Source organism: Asterias amurensis, chromosome 2, assembly GCF_032118995.1.
Source record: "Asterias amurensis chromosome 2, ASM3211899v1".
Classification (NCBI taxonomy): Eukaryota; Metazoa; Echinodermata; class Asteroidea; order Forcipulatida; family Asteriidae; genus Asterias; species Asterias amurensis.
Window position 1 is genome coordinate 23,510,206 of NC_092649.1, and position 20,582 is coordinate 23,530,787.

General features: G+C 39.6%; 2 protein-coding genes, 1 long non-coding RNA gene and 1 pseudogene across 3 annotated transcripts in view; 2 read left to right on the forward strand and 2 right to left on the reverse strand.

Annotated features, from left to right (window-relative positions):
• The window catches only part of LOC139954246 (uncharacterized), a 29,438-nt gene extending 24,774 nt beyond the window's left edge, over positions 1-4,664 (reverse strand). The window contains exon 1 of the long non-coding RNA XR_011788077.1: positions 4,411-4,664. This is a non-coding gene — a long non-coding RNA (uncharacterized lncRNA). The remainder of the gene's footprint in view (positions 1-4,410) is intronic.
• LOC139954245 (U6 snRNA-associated Sm-like protein LSm3) overlaps positions 1-20,582 on the forward strand; it is a 514,674-nt gene that overhangs the window by 478,400 nt on the left and 15,692 nt on the right. The gene's annotated exons all lie outside the window — the stretch shown is intronic.
• LOC139952618 (uncharacterized) lies at positions 4,987-10,126 on the forward strand (annotated as a pseudogene).
• LOC139954237 (uncharacterized) lies at positions 13,773-18,203 on the reverse strand. The gene is made up of 3 exons (XM_071953955.1): positions 17,924-18,203; positions 16,630-16,767; positions 13,773-15,693 (listed from the first exon to the last, which is right to left on the reverse strand). The coding sequence occupies exons 1-3, from the start codon at positions 17,974-17,976 to the stop codon at positions 13,998-14,000; spliced, it is 1,887 nt and encodes a 628-aa protein (XP_071810056.1). The 5' UTR covers positions 17,977-18,203; the 3' UTR covers positions 13,773-13,997.

Here is a 20,582-nt window from a genome sequence, read left to right on the forward strand (position 1 = left end):
GAACTCATCGGACGTGAACTGGCCACCATTGTCGCTGATTACCGAGTTTGGTATGCCATATCTTGCGAAGTGAGACTTCAACTTTTTTATGACAGTTTTTGAGGTCAGGTCGTGGAGTCTGTCTATTTCCCAGAAGTTGGACAAATAGTCAACAGTGATTAGGTAGTCCTTACCATCATACTCTAGAAGATCGGCTCCAATTTTCTCCCAGGGGCGGTTTGGTAGATCATGAGGCATGAGTGTTTCCTTCTGGTTTTTTGTCTCATATGATCTACAAGCATCACACTTTGATACAAACTGCTTTATCTCAGCAGACATGCCTGGCCAGAATAGACATTCACGAGCTCTCCTGAGGGAACTTTCAACACCAAGATGAGAGTTGTGAACTGTCTTTATCATTTCTTTCCTGAGTGAGCTTGGTATTACGATGCGCTCCCCTCGGAACACAAGACCATCAGAAAGGGAGAGTTCGTCACGAACGTTGAAGTAAGGTAGTGTTTGGGATGGAAGGAAATCTTTCTCATCGGGCCACCCTTGTTGGATCACCACTTTCAGTAGTTGCAGTGATTCATCTTTGTCCGTTTCTTCTTTTATTTGTCGTAGTCTGTCTGGTCCCATGCTAAGGCTATCAACCAGGTTGACCTGAGCAAAGTCATCTGATCCATCAGTGTACGGTAGGTATGATCTGGACAGCATATCTGCAAGATGCATTTCCGTGCCTTTCTTCCAAACAATTTCTATGTCGTAGTTCAACATTCTCATCAGCATGCCTTGGAGACGTCTTGGGGCACGATGAAGTGGTTTCTTGACAATTGTCTCGAGCGGCTTATGGTCACTTTCAACTAGAATTTTTTGACCAAAGGTGTACTGGTGGAATCGTTCAAGTGCGAACACGATTGCAAGAGCCTCTTTCTCAATCTGGGCATATCTCTGTTCAGTTGGGGTCAATGCCCTACTTGCATAAGCAATTGGTTTTCCTTCTTGTAGGATAGCCGCACCGAGACCTGTTTTACTGGCATCACATTGTATGGTTACATCTCTCTTTGGATTGTAGTAGGCCAGTATTGGTGCAGTTGTAACCAGTGTTTTTACATCAGACATTGCTCTGTTGTGTTCTTCAGTCCACTGCCATTCTGCACCTTTTCTTGTGAGTCTTCTGATTGGTTCAAATACCTCGGATAATCTTGGGAGGAATTTGGCCAAGTATGTGACACTTCCTTGGAGTCGTTGTACTTCTACGGGGTTGGTTGGATTACTCATTTTGGTGATGGCTTCAACCTTTTTTGCATCAATTTTTAGACCTTCACTGGTGACAACGTGTCCTAGGAAGGTGATGCTTTGAGATTTGATCTCAGACTTTTCTCCATTGAGTTTGATGCCTTTTTCTCTGCATCTCTGGAGGAGTTGTTTTAGCCTTGCATTGTGGCTCTGTTCTGCCTCATCGGTTGTATCGCCAACACCAAAAACAATGATGTCATCGGCAACGCATTCAATGCCGTCAAGGTCAGCAATCGCTTGGTGGAGGCGTTTCTGAAATATTTCAGAGCTGACTTTCAGACCAAATGGGAGTCTTTTCCATCTGTATCTACCAAACGGTGTCATCATGGTAGTGAGCAGACTACTCTGGTCGTCAAGCACACAATGTAGATATCCAGATCGGAGGTCCAGTTTAGAGAAAATTTTAGCTCTGGAAAGTTCTGGTAAGATGTCTTCCATAACGGGCAATTCGTACAACTCTCTTTGAAGTACTTTGTTCAGTGGACGGGGATCGATACAGTATCGCAGATCATTCGAGGTTTTCTTTGCTGTCACTGCCATGCGACTACACCATTCAGTAGGTTCATCAACTGGTGCAAGAATGTCATCTTTAACCAGTTGTGCTAGTCCTGTCTTGACTTTGTGTTTTAGTGACACTGGTACTTTCTTAGGTGAGCATTGCACTGGTCTTGCGTCTTCTGCAATGTGGAGGTGGACTAGTCCTGGTAGAGAACCTGGAAGTTTGCCTTTGAATACATCATCATATTCTGCAAGAATGCCTTCAGTGGATGTGACGTTTACTGAGTGCAGTAGTCTGAAGTTGTCATAGTTGACTGTGATCAGTGACATGCGTTCAGCAGCATTGCGGCTGAGGAGGGGAGTGAAGAAGTTTGGTTCAATCACCACAAATTCAACCCTGTATTTCTTCTTATTTTGGGGGTTGCGCAAGATGACTTTTGTCTTGCCAACAGCTTTTAGCGTGGACTGGTTGTACATCTTAAGTGTGAGGTTGTGTGGTTGAATTGTGGATTCAGTCACATATTTCCTTGGCAAAACATTGACGGTAGCTCCTGAGTCTATTTGAAACTTCATTGATTTGCCATCAAGCATCATTTCAGCAAAGAGAGCACCTTTGGTGTTTTCGACAGCATTGACAGTAATCTCTACACAGTTGATGGATTCAGTGCCACTAGAGTCTAATGATTCATTAGAGCCATACACGTGGGCGTCATCTAGTGCGTGAACTTTGCGTGTCTCTTTGTTGAACTTGCAGCATTGCTTGAAGTGGTTGTCTCGTTTGCATAAGCTACAGGTTTTTCCCCATGCAGGACAGAGTTCTTTTTTTCTCAGATGTTTGCGAGCACAGAATTTGCATGTGATGGTGGGGAGTTTCCCTGTGTGTTTAGCTGATGTATCCTTCTTAGTTTTCCAGTCACTAACTTTGTGGACAGCCTCAGTTTCGGTTTCACCAAAAGATTTCAGCTGAAATGTGGTTGCTTCAGCTGACTTGCAGATGTCAAGAGCCATCTTTAGAGTGAGTTTGCGTTTCTGTAGCAGCAGTTTACGTGTGTGTGAGTCACGGATCCCGAGAACAATTCGGTCACGAAGTAGGCTGTCTTGTAAACAATCACAAAAGTTGCATGTTTTGGCAAGTTCACGGAGAGCTGATAGATAAGCCTCTATAGATTCTGATGCTTCTTGGTCCCTTTTATTGAACATATATCGCTCATATGTTTCATTTACTTCACCAATGATGTATTGATCAAGTTTCTGTGTGATGAGGGTGATATCATCTTTATCATCATCTTCAGAGAAGGTCAGGCTGTTGAAGATCTTTACCCCAGCAGGGCCCATAGAGTGAAGGAATACTGCCTTTTGATATGCCTTGTCATGTTTGCTCAGTTCAGTTATAATGCAGTAGTTGGAGTACATCTGTTTAAACATTTTCCACTCTTCGATTGCATTTTCTTTGAGCTTTAGTTGAGGTGGGGGAGACACATGGGTGAGGGGTTTAGCACAAGCCATTTTTTATATTTATTTGTTATGCCAAAACAGCAACGTAGATACGAGCACTAGTCAGTTGCGTAGATGTCAGTGAGCGGTACAGATGTAGTTTACAATGTTCATGAAGGGAGCCCTATCTCACGAGTCGAGAGTGTGTTATTTTTAGCATGGCGAGTGAAAGTACTGAGTAGGTATGCATTTATCATCAGTTCAGTGAGATTCAGATTGCATATTTCTTGTACGTTTTCCTACTATTTTAAGTACAATCACTTTCCCGTCACTTTTATTGGTTTTGGTGACTATCAACATTGCTAAACATCAACACGGTTTAAGAGTTTAAACTACAACTTACGGGCGACGTACACATCCACGGACGAGTGTAGTGTAGTGCAGAACGGTGGTTCACGGACGCATGTAGATAGATCATAGATCTGTAGATGGGCTCACGGACTGATCGGTTGTCCTTTTTTGCTTTTCTCCTGGACGGGTTCTCTTTCAGTTTTTCAGTATAGAGAAGCGTAACTTAGAGTTCTATGATGAATACTTCACCGCTGCCAGGCAGGCGCAGACATAAACTCAAGGCATAAAAGATACGCATACTGTGCAAATAAAAGCATTTAAGCATTTTGTGTGGCGGGATGGATATTTATCTGAAGGTGACACCGTCTGGTCGGGTCTTGAAGACATAAGCATGAACGTGAGAATCAATAATATTAATCGTTTTTTTTATGATTTAAATAGATATCAATAATATTAATCATTTTTTTATGATTTAAATAGATTTGGAATGTGGGATTTTAATTTTGAGCATCGTATTACTTAGCTCCAACTTACTCTTTGTCTTGGCTCTTTACTGAATACCATGCGGTAAGGCAGGTCCTGTAGACTACCGTGGCACCGTGACTACCGTGACTACCGTGGCACCACCACATTGAGTGGCACACAGCAAGGAGGTAGAACCTCCATGCACACAGTAAACAGAACACGCATTCATGACAGTGTGTTTTGGGGCACGGAGTCGGAAGGAAATTGAGCGGATTTTGTACATGTATTTTAAGAGCTAATCACCAAAGATTACCATGCACGAATGACCAGCGGTTTTATGAAAATGCCTTTCGACAGGGGGAAATTAAAACAAAAAAGATTTACCTTTTCTTGGTGAGATTAAGAACTACGTCACCGAGTCATATCCTCTTAGTTGTAATGGCGCCGCTAAGCTCGCGCATGCGCACTGCTAAATTCTAGCTAGCGGCGCGGTGTGATGTGTGGTGACCAACCATTGATCTCCATTATACTGATGTAAAGTATTATTAGTTTGCTTTATTTGCATTTCAATCAGAAACTTTTTCATACTTCAAACTATCGATCGTCATGTTTTCTCAATTTACAACTTCAACTGACAGACTCAAACCCGCCCAAGTGCACATTAATTTACCCGTTTGAAGGAATTGCGCCGCCATTGTTGGGCCGTGTGTTTATGCACGCAGCATAGCGCAATGTCCTATCCAGTCAGTATAATGGAGATCAATGTGACCAACTGCGAATTCGAACAACTGCGCATGTGCGCGCAAACGACTGTGGGAACAATTTGGCACTTTGCTCAAAAAAGTAAACAACGTTCGATCGGTGTCACGAACAGCTGTTTACAAAATGAATAGAGTGACCGAGAAAGAGCTGCTTGACTTGACAAAATAAATAGTTTTAGAATAGACGAATTAACTTTTTTATTTCGCGTTAAAATTAGGTTTGCCCGTCTGTCCAACCGTCGACCGGGGAGGAAGCAAACAGAAGACTGACAAGAACGACAAGGCTGCGCTGGCAGCACGGATCGGTGACGCTCCCTCACCCATTAACCCTCGAAGGATGGGGAAAAAACAGTGACAACTTCCCACCGGTGATCGGAATTTTGCTGAGAGTTACTTCGACAAAAGTAAGATATGTTTTTATGTTACAAAACTCTAAGAGAAACATGACAATCATGTCATGATGGTCGAGGATTGTGTTACAAAGTATACTATTTTATATAAACTGATAGTATTAATACAAATCTAAAATAGCATGAATTAGGGCCAACTAGTAGTACTACTGAGGAGGTACACTACTGTACGTAGTGTAGACTAGTCCATGGTTGCAATTACATTGTCTTGATTCGATTGTAAATTGTATTTGTAGGCCATTATTGTAATCAGCTATGACGTGGACGTGTTGCAGTATAAAATCACAGTGACCAATTCTGGGTTTGAAGGCCCGAAAGGAGAATAGACGTACACTGTCACCGAATTATGCCAGTCAATATGTGTTGTATAACACAGCTTGGTCTTAAATGTCAAATAAGAACAGAAAAAGGAGTTTTGCAGTTGTTGTTCAGAAGTCAAGAGAGGGGGCTGTTACCGCAGGCACTATATTCAAAGACTATTGCCCGCTCTGGTACTATTCCCGCAAAACAGCGCGTGCGATCACTAGCCTATATTAGTTCATCCCATGTGACCGTGTTTCAGCCAACCAGAATACAGAACGAGCAAGAGGTGTGTTATAAAGGTTTTTATCACCACTCCAGTCTGCGAATCTGATTGGAGGATGCTTAAAATCTTGATAAAGCATCAAACTGTGATGTTCAATAAGCTGTAATGTAGTGTAATAGTATGTTTAAATTAGTTTGTCTTTGCTTTTAACATTGGACCTCGAGTTTTTGTAGGATTTTAATTTGTAAAGAGAGGAAGAGGTCACGGTGAACGAAGCCCTTCTTCAGGTAGGAATTTGATAAAAGAATATCAAAATGTGTGTTTCAAATAAGTAAAGTTACTGATTCAATGAAATTAATAGGAAATTTAAAAGATTACTGCGTTTGGGCATCCCCCAAAAAATAAAACCATTTTGGTTTTACTTGGAAATTTTTCAATCATTACATATTACACGTTATTATTTTGGGGGCAACTACACGTAGATTCCAATTAATACATTTTTGGTTATTATAGACTTATACAGTAACTATGCTGTTATACTCTTCATATTCTTCATAAATAATACATTTTGTAAATCTGTTAAACCTGATTCTAAATTTGTATCTATTGATAGGTCTCATTTTGCAGTTTAAGTGGGTGATGGGTGCCATGCCACCATTTTGTTGAAAGTCATCAGAGATAAAGTATTGTGAGATTCTCTGCAAAATCTGCATCTTCAAAATCTGAATTAAAATTAACAAGTAGACTGGCACTGTGATCAGGTGGTTCAGGGCCCACTAATAATGGGTTCAGTACTGCCAGAGGCAACTTGTATATAAGCTGTCTCATGACATCACAAAGCCAACATTGAAACAATACATCTTTATCCAGCTGTAGGCAAGTTTATCAGACACGTCATGCATGTCAGAGTCCTTGTTCATCACAAAGACTCTGACCATGGCGCAATAAACTTGCTCCATGCTCTGACAGATTAAACTTCAAGTTACAATGAGGGGTCAGACTATTCTGCAGCACTCATTTTGGTTGGAATGGAATCTAAAAATGACTGCACCATGATAAAGGTCTATCAAATTGCAACTGATGTACAATGTAGGCCTATAACATCTGTGACAAATTCTAGTTTGTGAATGCTATTGACACCTTGCACGCGCGCGGCGACCATGCCACGCTCACCATGTTGGTGGGCAGTTAGGTTTGTGTGCATTGACGTCGTGTAAAATGCACACTTTACTGCATAATGCGCAGCATAGAGTTATATATGAAACGCACAGTGAAATTGCCCACCAGTATGGCCATTCACGATTTTTCTGCTGATGACGTCAGGTGAAATGGGTCAATACCATGCATTGTTGTAACTTTTACTCCAGGGGTTTGTGTGAAAACAATTGTGCAATTGGTCACGTCAAACAGCATCTGTAATTATTTGACTCGTTTTATATGGTGAGAGTTTAAGGGGTTCATTGATCACTGTGGGTACACATAATTTAACTCTTGCTGTAAATAAATCCAAACTTGTCACACTTTTTTTCCATTATTTGTTTACAAAATTATTTATTTACAGTTTCCTTTCTTTAAAAAATACTTTTTAACAAATATTTAAATTGGTAATAAAAAGACATTCAAAACTAATACAGAGGTAAAACTCTAAATGTACATGTATTTAATGGAAAAACATACGGAAAGTTTGCACATAACTCCCTTTATCTTCAAGCAGGCTTGAATCCTTGATTCTGATGACTCAATCCTTAGCAACAAGGAGTTAACTATAAACGTACATTTCAAGGCTACATCACACCCTTCGTATTGTGTGTTTTTACTCCATAAATTGCACTTCTACAGATGGAGATTGCAATAAGCGTCATGGACCTACATCTTTGATATAATATCAAGGGGAAAAGTGCACATTTGTACGCGCTTCACTCTTCCCTTGTTAATACATCAAAGATGACGGTATGACTTGCATTGCAATCCATCTATTAAATGCTGAATCATCACATACATGCTTGAAGTTTGCTTGAAGATAAAATTTTTATCACCCGCCTCATTTATGGAAATCAGAAAAATATAGTCTATCTGCATCCCCCACCAAACTAAGCCTTCAGCACCACTAAATATGGTATGCAGAGTGCTAAATTTGTCTGTATTTAACTTGTGTAATACCTTTAAAACACCAAAAACATGTACACATTGTCCTGTACGATTTAATCACAGCCTGGTTAGCTCAGTTGGTAGAGCATGGGATTGTTATCCTTGGTCGTGGGTTCAAGCCCCACCCCAGGTGTCTTGTACAGAACATCATTCATTCAATTTTATAACATGTCCAGTTGCCTTTGATCTTCAAAAGGCCGTGATACCTTATTTCCTGTTTATAAATGTACAAAGGCAGACAGATGTAAACAACCAAATGTAAACAACCAAATGTGAACAACCAAATTGGTTTTGGTAAAAAAAAATTCACTTATATCCCACTAGATTCCTTGTAACTCTCCAGCCAACATACTGAAGTACATTTTATATTCAATGACCACAATACTTTTATTTCCACCCAGTCTGTAAACTACAGATTACCTTTGCTGAATGATGTACACATGATAAAAATACTGTTGACATGAGTGGTATTGATGATGATGCCTGTGCAAGAATGTGTGTCCCTCATCCCCCAACCCCATCCCAATTGATCAATGCATCATTTAATTCCTATTTGGACACCTTTTTAAAGTATTGTAAGTTTAACTAATCTTTTTATAGTAGCGCATTTCCATAACTGTTTAAATTTCGCGGTTTGTGGTTTTAACTATTGGCTGGTCCATTTAGTGGTTTAAATTTTTAGAAATCTTTTATGCTCTTTGGGCTTTTTTTGTACTCTTGTTTGCTGCTATTTTTAATGTGTACAGCGCCTTGGGGTCCAGTCATGGATGTAAGGTACTTTATAAACGTTGTTTATTATTATTATTATTAGAGTTGGGTAGCTACTGCAGAAGATTACCATCAATTATAAGTCAAGATCTTGGAAACTATGTCAACAGCAGTCAGGACTAAGCTCACATAAATCTAGTGGTGCACAAAGTTTTGTATTGAGAGCATTGTGACTATCAGTATTACACTATTTCAAAATATGTATTTGTTCTAAGATCGTGTGCTGTTCATATAATTCAAACTTTGTTTCTATTTAAATGATTGGATCAGTTTAAATGCCTAACATACCAAAGCGAACCAAAGTAACCTTTTCATGAAGTTTATATGTCAACAAAAGAACGGGGTCACCTATGTAAGATCACACTTAGTTTTTATACTAAATGACACTTTTTATTTAAATGCTAATCAATGTACATTTACCTTCAATTTTTTTTACACAAATATTTTCAAATGGCATCATTGGTTATAAATAATAAGTGTATACACTGTACATGACTTGCGTCTTAGACTAATTATATTATATTTTTATATTATATAGTAAACTTCATAGACAGTTCTCCTCCTGGTAACTAACCTAACCACATTGCCTTTTCTAAAACACATTGCCTTTTCTTTAGCTAATTACCTGATGTCATTATCCACTAGGAAACCAAGATGTGGGCATATATACAGGTGGGCAGAAGGCACTACGGGAAGGTAGAAGTATGGCACTTTCCAGAGGGCGTGTACATGGTGTGGAGTACCATCCGATAAGTGACATTGTAGGTGAGTACACACATGCCACCTGTACCCATACATCAGTAATTTTTCACTTCTCAACATGAATAAATTCATTTTAAAACATGAAGGTATGATAGCATTTCTTTAACTGGCGTAAAAGGACACTTGGTGTATTCTGAGCAGATCCCACATTTATGTTCATACATAGTTGAGTCTGCCAGTGACTCTTATAAAATAATGATCTGTTCAGCGCCTTCACTGGGGTCAAAGGAGGCAAATGATTGGACGATAGCTGTTCTTTGTGCATTGAAACGCACGAATGAGCTCAGCGTCAGTTTATACGTGCCCACCTGTTACACATGCGCACTCAAAATTGATACTTTTTCAGCGCGCAAAGTTGCAACGAAACTAGCATGGATATAAATAAGCATGCGATACAGCGCAACACGCAAGGTTTACCCAATGTATGCTGATTTAGGGGCCACTTATTCGCTATTTCCCAAAGCAGGTCTTTACCATTAACACTCCCACACGTGACCTGGTTTTGACCAATCAGAGACTTGAAACCGTCCAAGGTATTTATTAATGAAAAATATCAATCTAACTCTCTCCATCTACAGGAATCTGCTATATCCGTGCACTTGTGGTACCACAAAGGCGAGTTAACGATCATCCCTACATGGTATGGGTACTTGTATTCAAAGCTACTGGTGTCATACATCAAGCAGATTGTCATTGCATGGCAGGGTGTGTTAAGTAATCTATGATTAAGTTGAATAGTATTGATCTTTGGAAAAGTTCACTTATCTTCCAGCAAACTGGAATCGTGTACTCTGAATGATTCATCCATAGCAACAAGAGTGTGATACATTATCCAAATAACTTTTTTGAACCAAGTCCTTCAGTTTTTAGACAAATTTGGAGGAAAATTCCTCAAGACTGCACGACTTGAATAAACACAAAGAGAAGATTTATCTTGCTGTTTTATGAGCGATATTCAGCAGGATTGAAATGTTTTTCCAGTCTCAAAGTTTACCCTTGAACATAATTCTTTTAAGACGAGTAGTGAACACTCTTCCGTGTTTTTATTTAGAGAATAGAATAAAAGTTTTGTAGCTAACACTGTATACTTTCAACAATTTTTTAAAACTAGACTCAGCACTGCTGTCACATGTTGCTCAATGTTCAGCATGGTTGTAATATGAAATGCACCATCAAGCTTGACCAACCGAGTAAGTCATCAAGCCATGGTGTTAAAACGTCAGCCTTATTCAAGGACATCCAAACACCAAAGGCATCTTCCTCGATGACCTGTGAACTAAACAAGGTTCACAGGGATGAAGTTGACCTTCAATCTGCTCTACACAAAAGAACAAAGACAATAGGTGACTACAATTTGGATGTACTGGCAGAGATCACCAATGGAAAGGCAGGTGGCTTGTTACATTTATCGCATAAAAGGAAATGTTCCTCATCACCAGACATTAACAATATTCACTCAACAATTAACATAACTTCATCATCACCGATCTATGTGTCATCGGTCAAAGATGCCCTCATGAAAGTAAAGACACACACACAGCCCTTAGTAAACTCAGACGAAATGGTTAATAGGCTCTCCTGCAGCAAAAGAAGTAGGATGTGGTTGGTCAAGTCCACAAAAAAAACAGTTCAGATCACATCTTTGGAGTGCACACAGGATGAATAACCGCTTCCAATATGAGTGCTGTTATGAAGCATGTTGATGCACATGATAACATTCGCTCGGCCCCAGCGGCCAGTCTATCCAGGACCGCTGGGATGGGCTAATCACTTGCACAGATTCTTGTTCAGGAAGTACGTCACGTATGCAGTGCATAGAAGTGTGATGCATGGACTGCGCATTATTAATGACAGTGGCTGATACGTTTGCCCATCCCAGCGCCTTTGGTTAAAGCAAGGCGCTGGGGACGAGCGAAATGATAACATAACTTGAGCCACACACAGTATCATTGTGTAGAGCCCCTCAAAGAATATACAGCTTTTATAATGTGTTACCCCTCTGTTTAAAATGGTATTGGCCAAAGACATACGAGTGCCACATGTTGAGTGTGTATGTGCACTTTCATATATTTTGGCAAAGTGATAAGACCATACTCGATCCTGTTCCATTCGTTTGTCTTAGCCCCATACAGGTATGTACTAACTTTTTTTTCTTTTACATATAGGTACAAGTTTTGTATTTCCATTGTTCACATTTTATATTAGTTGAAGTATAGATCTTAAATTGATTTATTTGGTAAGAGTACTTTATTCTTTGAAGTTATCATTTACTCTTAGAACATGACAAGATCTTCTCTTTTTCCTTTTAGACATTGATATTTTCTATTATTTTTTGTTGTTAAACTATATTCTGGAGTGATATTCTGATGTTCAGTTTAGATAATTTTTTTTTTATTAGTTATAGTTGTTTCTAAAATCCATGGCAAGTTTTACAAAGTTCCCTGGAAGTGAGAAACAAGTGTGCAAGTTTGGTTAAGATTTATAAAGTTGTTTAGCTTTGATTTGTCTGAACACTACTAAAGCCATGTGCTTGTATGTAGGTAGATTTCCATTAAGCTAGAACAAAAGGCTTGCATGCAAGAGTTGGGAGATACCACTGTGGGTGGAGGTAGAAACTTGGGTTAAGTCCTGCAGTGGAGTGTGTGTTGTTTATTGCAACAGGAGTCTTATCTACATGTATAATCAGCTGGGCACTGGGATGTGTTCTTACAGTGGTTGTGGCCATGAGGTTAAAAAGTTAAGGTTCTCCTTTAGTGTAAATAGAGCGTTGTAGTTGGCCATGAGTTTTAAAGTTATGTTGCTCCAATAGTTTATCAGTATTGGCTATACTAAATTGGTGTTTTGTTACTGGTTAACTTATACTGTTATTATTTTGTGTTTATTGTGTTAAATAAACCACTTTCATATATTTTGGCAAAGTGAAAAGACCATATTCAATCCTGTTCCATTCTTTTGTCTTTGCCCAATACAGAACTTAACGTTACTGCTGAGAGGAGCGTAACAAATTTGGCGATCTTGCTAGGACATAATGTGACAAGTGCACGTGAATGCAATGTTCACAGCTTACTTTGAAAGTCCCCAGTATGCAGTAGTTAACAGCTGGAAGCATTGAGGGGAGCTGGAGAGAACACAGTAGATGGAGACGTCGTTAGCCTGGCAATTCAAAGAAAACGGTATGGAAAATCTTCTAGCCCTTCAGCAGAGTGTTGCTGGCCAGATTGGTGCCCTAAAGGTGGTAGAGCTAAGGCAGGTGTGTAAGCAGTTGGGAGTAGTCGACACAACTCCATCCCAAGAAAGTGCACGCCTAGTCCTCATCCACAGGGTCGCACGATATCTGAACAGTGAAGCAATTGAGGAGAGCAACGATAAAGGTCAGCAGTTATTTGAAGATCTAAACAGCTTTCTCAAAAGCACGATTCCAAAAACAGCGGCCTCAAATCCAGAAGCAAGCTCAACAGCAACCCCAGATGCCCCCACAAATGCCCCCACAGATGCCCCCACTGACGCAAACAGCAACTCAGCGACTACCATACCGGTAAACCAAATGATGGGTTTACTAAAGAAAGAATTCCGCATCATCGGCCAAGTTGGCGAACCGGGTCAGAAGGACCGACTCTCTCCTAGTAGTCTGGTCCGCAAGATTGAGAGTGGCCTGAGGAAGTCCTACAACGAAGTTGAGATTGTTGAGGCAGTTGTACCATCCATCGCTCCAGGGATGCGGCTTCTGAGTTATCTTGAGAGCAAGGAGACCATATTCAATCCTGTTCCATTCTTTTGACTTTGACCAATACAGAACTTAACGTTACTGCTGAGAGGAGCGTAACAAATTGCTACTGCCATGTTATACAACAAGCATTTCACAACACCAGCCACATCATATGGGATAAACCAAGAACCAACAGCACGAAAGCAGTACTCGCTAACAATGCAAAAGAAGCACAAACATTACACTACCCAGGAGACAGGCCTCTGGATATCCAGTACACATCCTTTCATTGCTGCGACCCCTGATGGATGCGTCACATGCAAGTGTTGCGGGGATGGCATCATTGAGATAAAGTGTCCATTCAGAAATAATAATGTCAGCATTAAAGAATATGGTTCACTGAAGAACACATGCTTGGAAAGTAAAGAGGGCCAAGTTACTTTGAAAACCTCTAATAGTTATTATATTCAGGTTCAATGTCAGTTGTTTTGTACAGAATGCAGTTACTATGACTTTGTGTTAATGACCAAAGCAAAACAAGATAACATGCTAATCCAGCGCATTTGTAGGAGTGAAAAAATATTTGATGAAATGAGACAAAAAGCATCAATTTTCTGGTCATACAAGGTGTTGACTGAGCTGACAACATGTTAAGTTGAGAAGAAAATGAAATTTAAATACATTAAAGATCTGCTTGTAGAAGCACTCTCTAAGTTATAGAGAAAAACAAGTTGAAACTACAAGTACCTGCCAAATGAATAGGTTAACATACATTTGACAGCAAGAGAAAATGTGTTGACATGCTGAAATATATGCACGGTCTTCACTATTCACTCCCTATTCAGACGACAGATTGACCCCTTGTAATTGTAATTTTATCTATCCTATATTTAACCTTTAATAACAGAGGGTTTGAGATTGGTAAGAGCACAGCACACAGTTGCTGCAGGTCCAATTAAATCGAGCTGATTTACAGGCACTGGACCTGCTAGAAATCTATACTCACGAACTCTACCAATCACACGCTCTACATGAATTCCAGCATGTGTGACTTCCTTGTTGAGAACATTCTTCTCCTCAGTAAACGGTTGCCCTTTATTTAAAAATGGTGGAATAATGAGCTCTACACCATGCTCTAGCAATTCACCCTTTATCTTAAACCCTTCATCAACCATACACTTGTCACCAGGAGAGAACTTATCAAGAAATTCACTTTTTAGAACAAGCTCTTTATCAGACATATTTCCACCAGCTGGGGGTGACAGGAAGGACACTGAGCCCCCTGGAGTACATGCAAGTAGAAATTTAGTGGTTGGGCGGTTTTTATAGGCTGAGAACACTTGAGTATTTGCCTCTACATGAGATGGTTTTTGAGTTGCTACTTCAAAACAGTCAAGTATAGCTCTTATACCTTTCCATGGTTTAAAGCATCTTGGATAGCATAGTGGGACCTCTTCTTTCTCTGGCCAATAAATTAAACCACAAAGCTCATGACCCAGAAATGGAATCCATGTGGATAGTATAGATAACACAGAAGGTTGAGAAATGTTAAACAGAAATGCCAAATAATCCTCAGTCATGTTGTGCCGCAACTTCATCAAAGTCAGGAGGAGTTCATTTGGTTGAGACAGAAGTCTTGCTGGTCCAGGTCTATTTTGATTTGCCTGTAGAAACTTCTTTGGTGTTGCTGAATCACTGCCATGCCAGTAGGCCATGGTTTTTGCTGCTGGTTCAACTTCCTTAAAGACCCACTCAAATACCTTATATGACGCTAAGCCAGTGTGGAGATGGATAAGTTCATCCGAGTCCTTTATACATTCAATGGATACTTTAGGCCCGTCTACAAGTCTCTTCATTTCTTGTGATTTCTTTTCAAGTGACTTGTTCTCTTTTGTTAATTGTTTGCTTCGTAAAGCCTCCGCTGCCAAGTTTTCTTGAAGGTTTTCTATTTTTTGTATGTGTTTTTTGAGCTGTACTGTTAATTCTTTACAATTTGCATTGCCACATAACATCTTTTTGCCCTTTTTATTCCTTTGACAGTTCTTGTATACTTTATGTGTACAGTCTTTGTCATGACCCTTGCATCCATAGTGAACAGTTGGTACTAACGGTACACCTGTCTTGGTGTAATTATGAAAGTCACCGATAGAATAGGGGGTACAATCACCTGTGTCTTCTGTTCTTGAAGAAATGGTTGGCTGTTTGTTGATAATTGTTGAAGTCGTTTGAAGTTGCTCATTTGCTGGAAGATCAAGCAGACCACCATATCTATAAATGAAGAGAGCTTCAAGGCATTTACCACCAGGCACAATGGGTGCAAGTTTGGAAACTAAATATCTTGCTGTGGGCCAAGGCAATTGCAGCAGCGTCTGATTCAGTTGTTCACCCTGTACTCCAAACTGCTTGCCTAGATTAGCAATAGTAACAGGGTCCAAGTACTTGCTGATGTGAACTAAGATGTTGGAGATGAGTCCATCTTCGACAGCTGCTACTTCCTTGGCCGCACATTTCCTAGACACTGCCCAGCTAGGATAACCCCTCAAATATTGCGAAGGGACAGCAGAATTTTCAAGTGGCTTTGCAAATCTGAATGAAAAAAAGAAAACAAGAAAAGATATATGTATATGCAATTTCGAGGCATATTTGTGAAGATCGTTGTATTCTACTTTTACAATATCTTTCTAACCATACATTTTACAACAAACGTTTACAGAACGCTTTTCAAAGACCAACTCGACCGATCCAAGGCAACGTGTTCCTTTAAGTAATGCCAATACAATAAAGATCTTTTGCTCTAGAATATCATCAGGAGATAGCCAGTTGATCTAGCAACATTTCCCCTGTGAATCATAAAAACGTGTGGGGTATGAACTTGCACTGTACACAAAATATCCACAGAACAAAACAAAAAGGTTGTGTTATCTGGTACATGAACAGTACACTTGCTTTAGATTTTACAATGTTTTATTCTTACTGCAGTTGAAGATTAATTTGACAAATGTATTATGAAGTACAGGTCCTCCCCTCCATAACATTATTTACATTTGAATTAATCACATAGATTGTTCTCATGAAACTGTGTTGACTGAGGACATAATGTATATTTTATTCCTATATTTTTGGCAGAGTTTAACATTATTTTCCAATCTGAAAACACAGTGAATATTTATTCATAAATACCCCACACAGTTTTGGTATTCGGTGATGGAGGGCAAGTCATGTTTGGGTGTATAAGTGTGACAGATTTTCCTACTTTATTAAGCCTTTTAACAGAAATTGCATTTATAAATGGAATAATAGAGCAGTGATTCGTTCTATAAACAGCCGTTTAAACCTTTGCAGGGTTGTAGCAGTGCGACAAAGGCCCGATCCGAACGACCCTGCCTGTTTTAAACACCCGTTTAAGAACTCATGGTATTCCCTTAGAATTTTGTGCTTTTAAATCTTTTAGGTATATGTACATGTATGTTTCTTATTTGATGACCTGTCATATTTGTTAAGTCAGAAATGAGATGCACTTACTTGAAATGGTTACTACAGATCTTTGTGTGCTTTGTCACCTTGAAATTCTTTATGTCAATTTTTTTCTCCCATTTCGTGAATTCTTCAATTTTGGGAGAATGGAATTGAAGGTCTAGCACATGTGGCATTATGATCCATCTGAAAAGCAATGATATTGCAATTTGCATTATTATAAAATCTCTTACACTTCAAGCTTTTAAGTTTATTGTGCATCTCCTGTATTTGCCTGAACACTGGTGATTAAAAGATACCTTAAGAATGATAAGATTATTTTAAATGTAACTTTTTAAATATCTGACTGGTACTGTTGTCTAATCCAGTTTACATTTGAAATAACAGTTTTTTTGTATGATATACATGTACTTGCAACAAGTAATATTGTACCATTTTCAAAGATCATTGAAAAGTCACATAAATTCAGAAGATCTTTTGTTTATTATTTTCCCCTAAACTCAAGCTAAGCACAGTGCTTTAAAGACACTGGACACCATTGGTAATTGTCAAAGACTAGAGCCTTCACAGTTAGTGTATCTCAACATATGCATGAAATTACAAACCTGTGAAAATTTGAGCTCAATCTGTCATCGAAGTTGCGAGATAATAATGATTTCAAGAAGAAAAAAAGCCTTGTCAGACGAAGTTGTGTGCTTTTAGATGCTTGATTTCCAGACCACAAATTCTAAACTGAGGTCTCGAAATCAAATAAGTGGACAACTACTTCTTTCTCAGAAACTATGTTACTTCAGAGGGAGCCGTTTCTCAAAATGTTTAATACTATCAACCTGTCCCCATTACTCGTTACCAAGAAAGGTCTTATGCTAATACATGTAATTATTTTGAGTAATTACCAGTGGTGTCCACTGCCTTTAAAACTCAACAACTGGTAATTTTTGTTATAGCATTCTACGCTCACTTTCATGGCTCTGCTACTGTACATGTAACTGCTTATGTCCAACTTCTGTACTTGTGATTATCATTCCAAACTTCTGCACTAGCTAGCTGTATAACTTTAAGGGAAGATTGCCTCTATTGCACACTACAAAACAAAATTCCCTTTTACCCGTGTGAAATACATTGAATGTAAAGGCAGTAGAGTTCCTTGCTTTCGGAAAGTGCTAATATTGCATCATTATTTTTTTCCCAATTCAAAGAAAAAGGCATAATAGCGTGATAACTGGTAAGCAGAGGATATGTTTGGGATTCATTATGTAATTTTAATAGTGACTTTGTATTTACTGATATTTTAATTTTATTAAATTATTTTTGTTCAAAATAACATGGACCTACGACGTACCTGTCCCTGTTTCTTCCGTTGTTGCAAAGCACACACCTGTGGTCTGACGGCATTATTGTCGTAGTCTAATCATCTAACATGACTAATGCAAAGCCTCGAACTTCGAGTCGAAGTGTACCTCTCGATGCACTTCCATTCCATAAACATAGATAAACATGCATAAACTGTCTTCTGCTGCATCATCCGGATGTTTACAAACAAACGCAATGTTTACAAACGGCAAGTCGTATACATGTAGTACACGACGACAGAGCTCAGTCAGACGAACGTAGTTCCACACGCCGTGATGTTACGTGTGTGCGTTGCCTACTGCATGACGACTGCGAGGTGCCAAATATCGCCCATAATCCTTTGCCAGCGGGATGCCTTGCTTCGCGCGGCACCCCGCTAGATGATGAAAATCCTTCACACAAAATATTTTGAAATGTAATGTGGGTGAGGGTGTTATACTCGTCTCTTAATATTTATGCATGGCGTCATAATTCTAACCCCAAATGAAGCTAAAAGTTTCTTTTGTACTACACTACCAAAACTTTTCCCACACACTCAATGTACATTCACAATGCTTGCATTTCCTTTTTGTTGAGTGATATTAAAAAAAAACATTGTCAAAAAATGACATTTTCTGCTCGGTACTCACTGTTTTACATGTAGATCGATGAACTGCCGGGGCATGCCGAGCCGCAGCCGAGTCGGACTAAACCATTCTGTGAAAAGGGTGTTACAAGGCAGTGCAGCAGTGCGTGGGTGCTGTCCGTTTACAATACCCGCCGATCACGCATAAAGCTTGCATGCACTATGGCGGCCATCTTAGATTTGGGAATTTGAGTCATTATGGGACATTTTTGAGCTTGGCATTAAGCAAATTCGAGCTTATTACCCTTCAATACCCCTACGATTTATATGCCATAAATTAACACAGTTTGCCTTGAGGGTTGATTAAGAAGTGCAAGATTATTATTAAATATGTTAACTGATATATAGTTGATACACACCAATGCAGTTCTAAAACAGTCTACAGTCAGCATGTAACAAAAGATTGCGAAAACAACAAAATCTTAAAGAACATGTCATTTTGTATAAGATAAAACTTTTTGACTGTACAAAAGGATTAAATTACCAACTGTGGTCAACAAGTACCAATTTAGAGTTGTACATGGTATTCTCAACTACGCTTTGTGGGTGTGTAAATACCCAAAACATAATAATTTTAGGCCAAGTAAAAATAGAAAAATAGAAATGTTTAGCGTCCCCGCCCGCTTCCTTTTTACAGGACACCTCTTTTTTTTTTCTTAAGTTTTTTTATGCACATTTTTTTTTCTTTCTTTTTTTTGTGAAAAAGGGTTATTTTAAATGATCTCAGCAAAAAAAAAAAAAATCTGAATGTCTTGTCTGAATGCCTTGACCAAACTGTTTCATTAATGTTTTGTGTATTTCAGCAGCAGAAAAAAAACAGTTGATGTTTGACATTCATGGCGACCATCATGAAATAAAAAATAAAAAGCCCCTCCCCTCCTCCTTCCTTATTTTTGAGAAACCCAGACACTAAACTTGTTTCTTTTTTTACTCGGCCTTATTGTAACAAGTGTAAGCCAAAAATACAGGATCGAAATTGTGGGTGTTTAATAATCACATTTTAGTTACGAAACGGACATTTAAAAATAATAGGCCTACCTCTCAATTGCACCGCTTGCTTCAAAGGAGAAGAAATGGTCTAAGCAACCTTTTTCGCTGGCCATTTTTGTGCTGTAGTAAATTTCTCTGTAGTGCATCTGACCATGGCATGATCTGACTTTGTGTTTACGGAGCTATTGGTCTGCGTTCAGACCACCACGTATTTAACAGAACTTTGTCACATCCTGCACTCTCTGTAACCGCAAAACCACAACAAACATTTACCGCCAATACGATCGCGCGCGCGTTTCCACGCATTTTTCATGTTATAGTCCACATAGGGCCTACTGATAATGAATAAAAGTTTTCCGTTTTACGGCAGCTGCAGCCTTAAACGATTTATATATAAGGCCTATAAGAATATACTTATCTCTGATTTCATATGGGGGGGCAAGAGGGGGGCAAGGGTTCTGAGCGGGGGGCGCCGGCCCCCCCCCCTGGCCCCCCCCCCCCCCTCTGGTTACGCCACTGCCACCGAGGCTTCGCCCCTTGGACCCCACACAATAAATTTGTTCGAGCCCCCCCCCCCCCCCAACATAATCCATAGAAAGCTCTGCGTAAAAATGCTTCAGGTGTAGCGCTGTGTACTGGGGAGGGTTAAAGCGGCTGGGCAGGGTCACAATACAAATCACTGTGGCAAACTACCCACCCTAAGTTAAGACAAATCTTACACACCTTTCCGTCTTTTTTCCGTTTCGGCAATGTCGATCCCATCCATATTTTCCAGTTTCCAGCGGGTCCCGGCAGTGGTTCTTTCCCAGTCCAGTTTATATCCCGTTTCGTTTATTTTGTTCCCGTTCAGTTCATTATTTTCCTGTCCTGTCATTTTCAAGTCTCTTTTCTTTTTCCACCCTCACCAGCCCCGTTCATTTTCCCCCAACTCCCTGTCCCACCGTGTGCCCCTTCCCTATCCCGTCCCATATCTAACCCACGCCTCCGCGCCTCCCGTCCCCGCGATCCCATGCATTAACTGGCATTGTTCTTT

Bases quoted from the DNA above. Each gene is read 5' to 3' on its own strand.
- LOC139954237 (XM_071953955.1), bottom strand. From the start codon at position 17,976: ATGCCGTCAGACCACAGGTGTGTGCTTTGCAACAACGGAAGAAACAGG. The intron at 16,768-17,923 runs GTACGTCGTAGG...ATTGCTTTTCAG, and splicing joins AACGGAAGAAACAGGGACAG to ATGGATCATAATGCCACATG. The intron at 15,694-16,629 runs GTAAGTGCATCT...TTTTTCATTCAG, and splicing joins ATCTGTAGTAACCATTTCAA to ATTTGCAAAGCCACTTGAAA.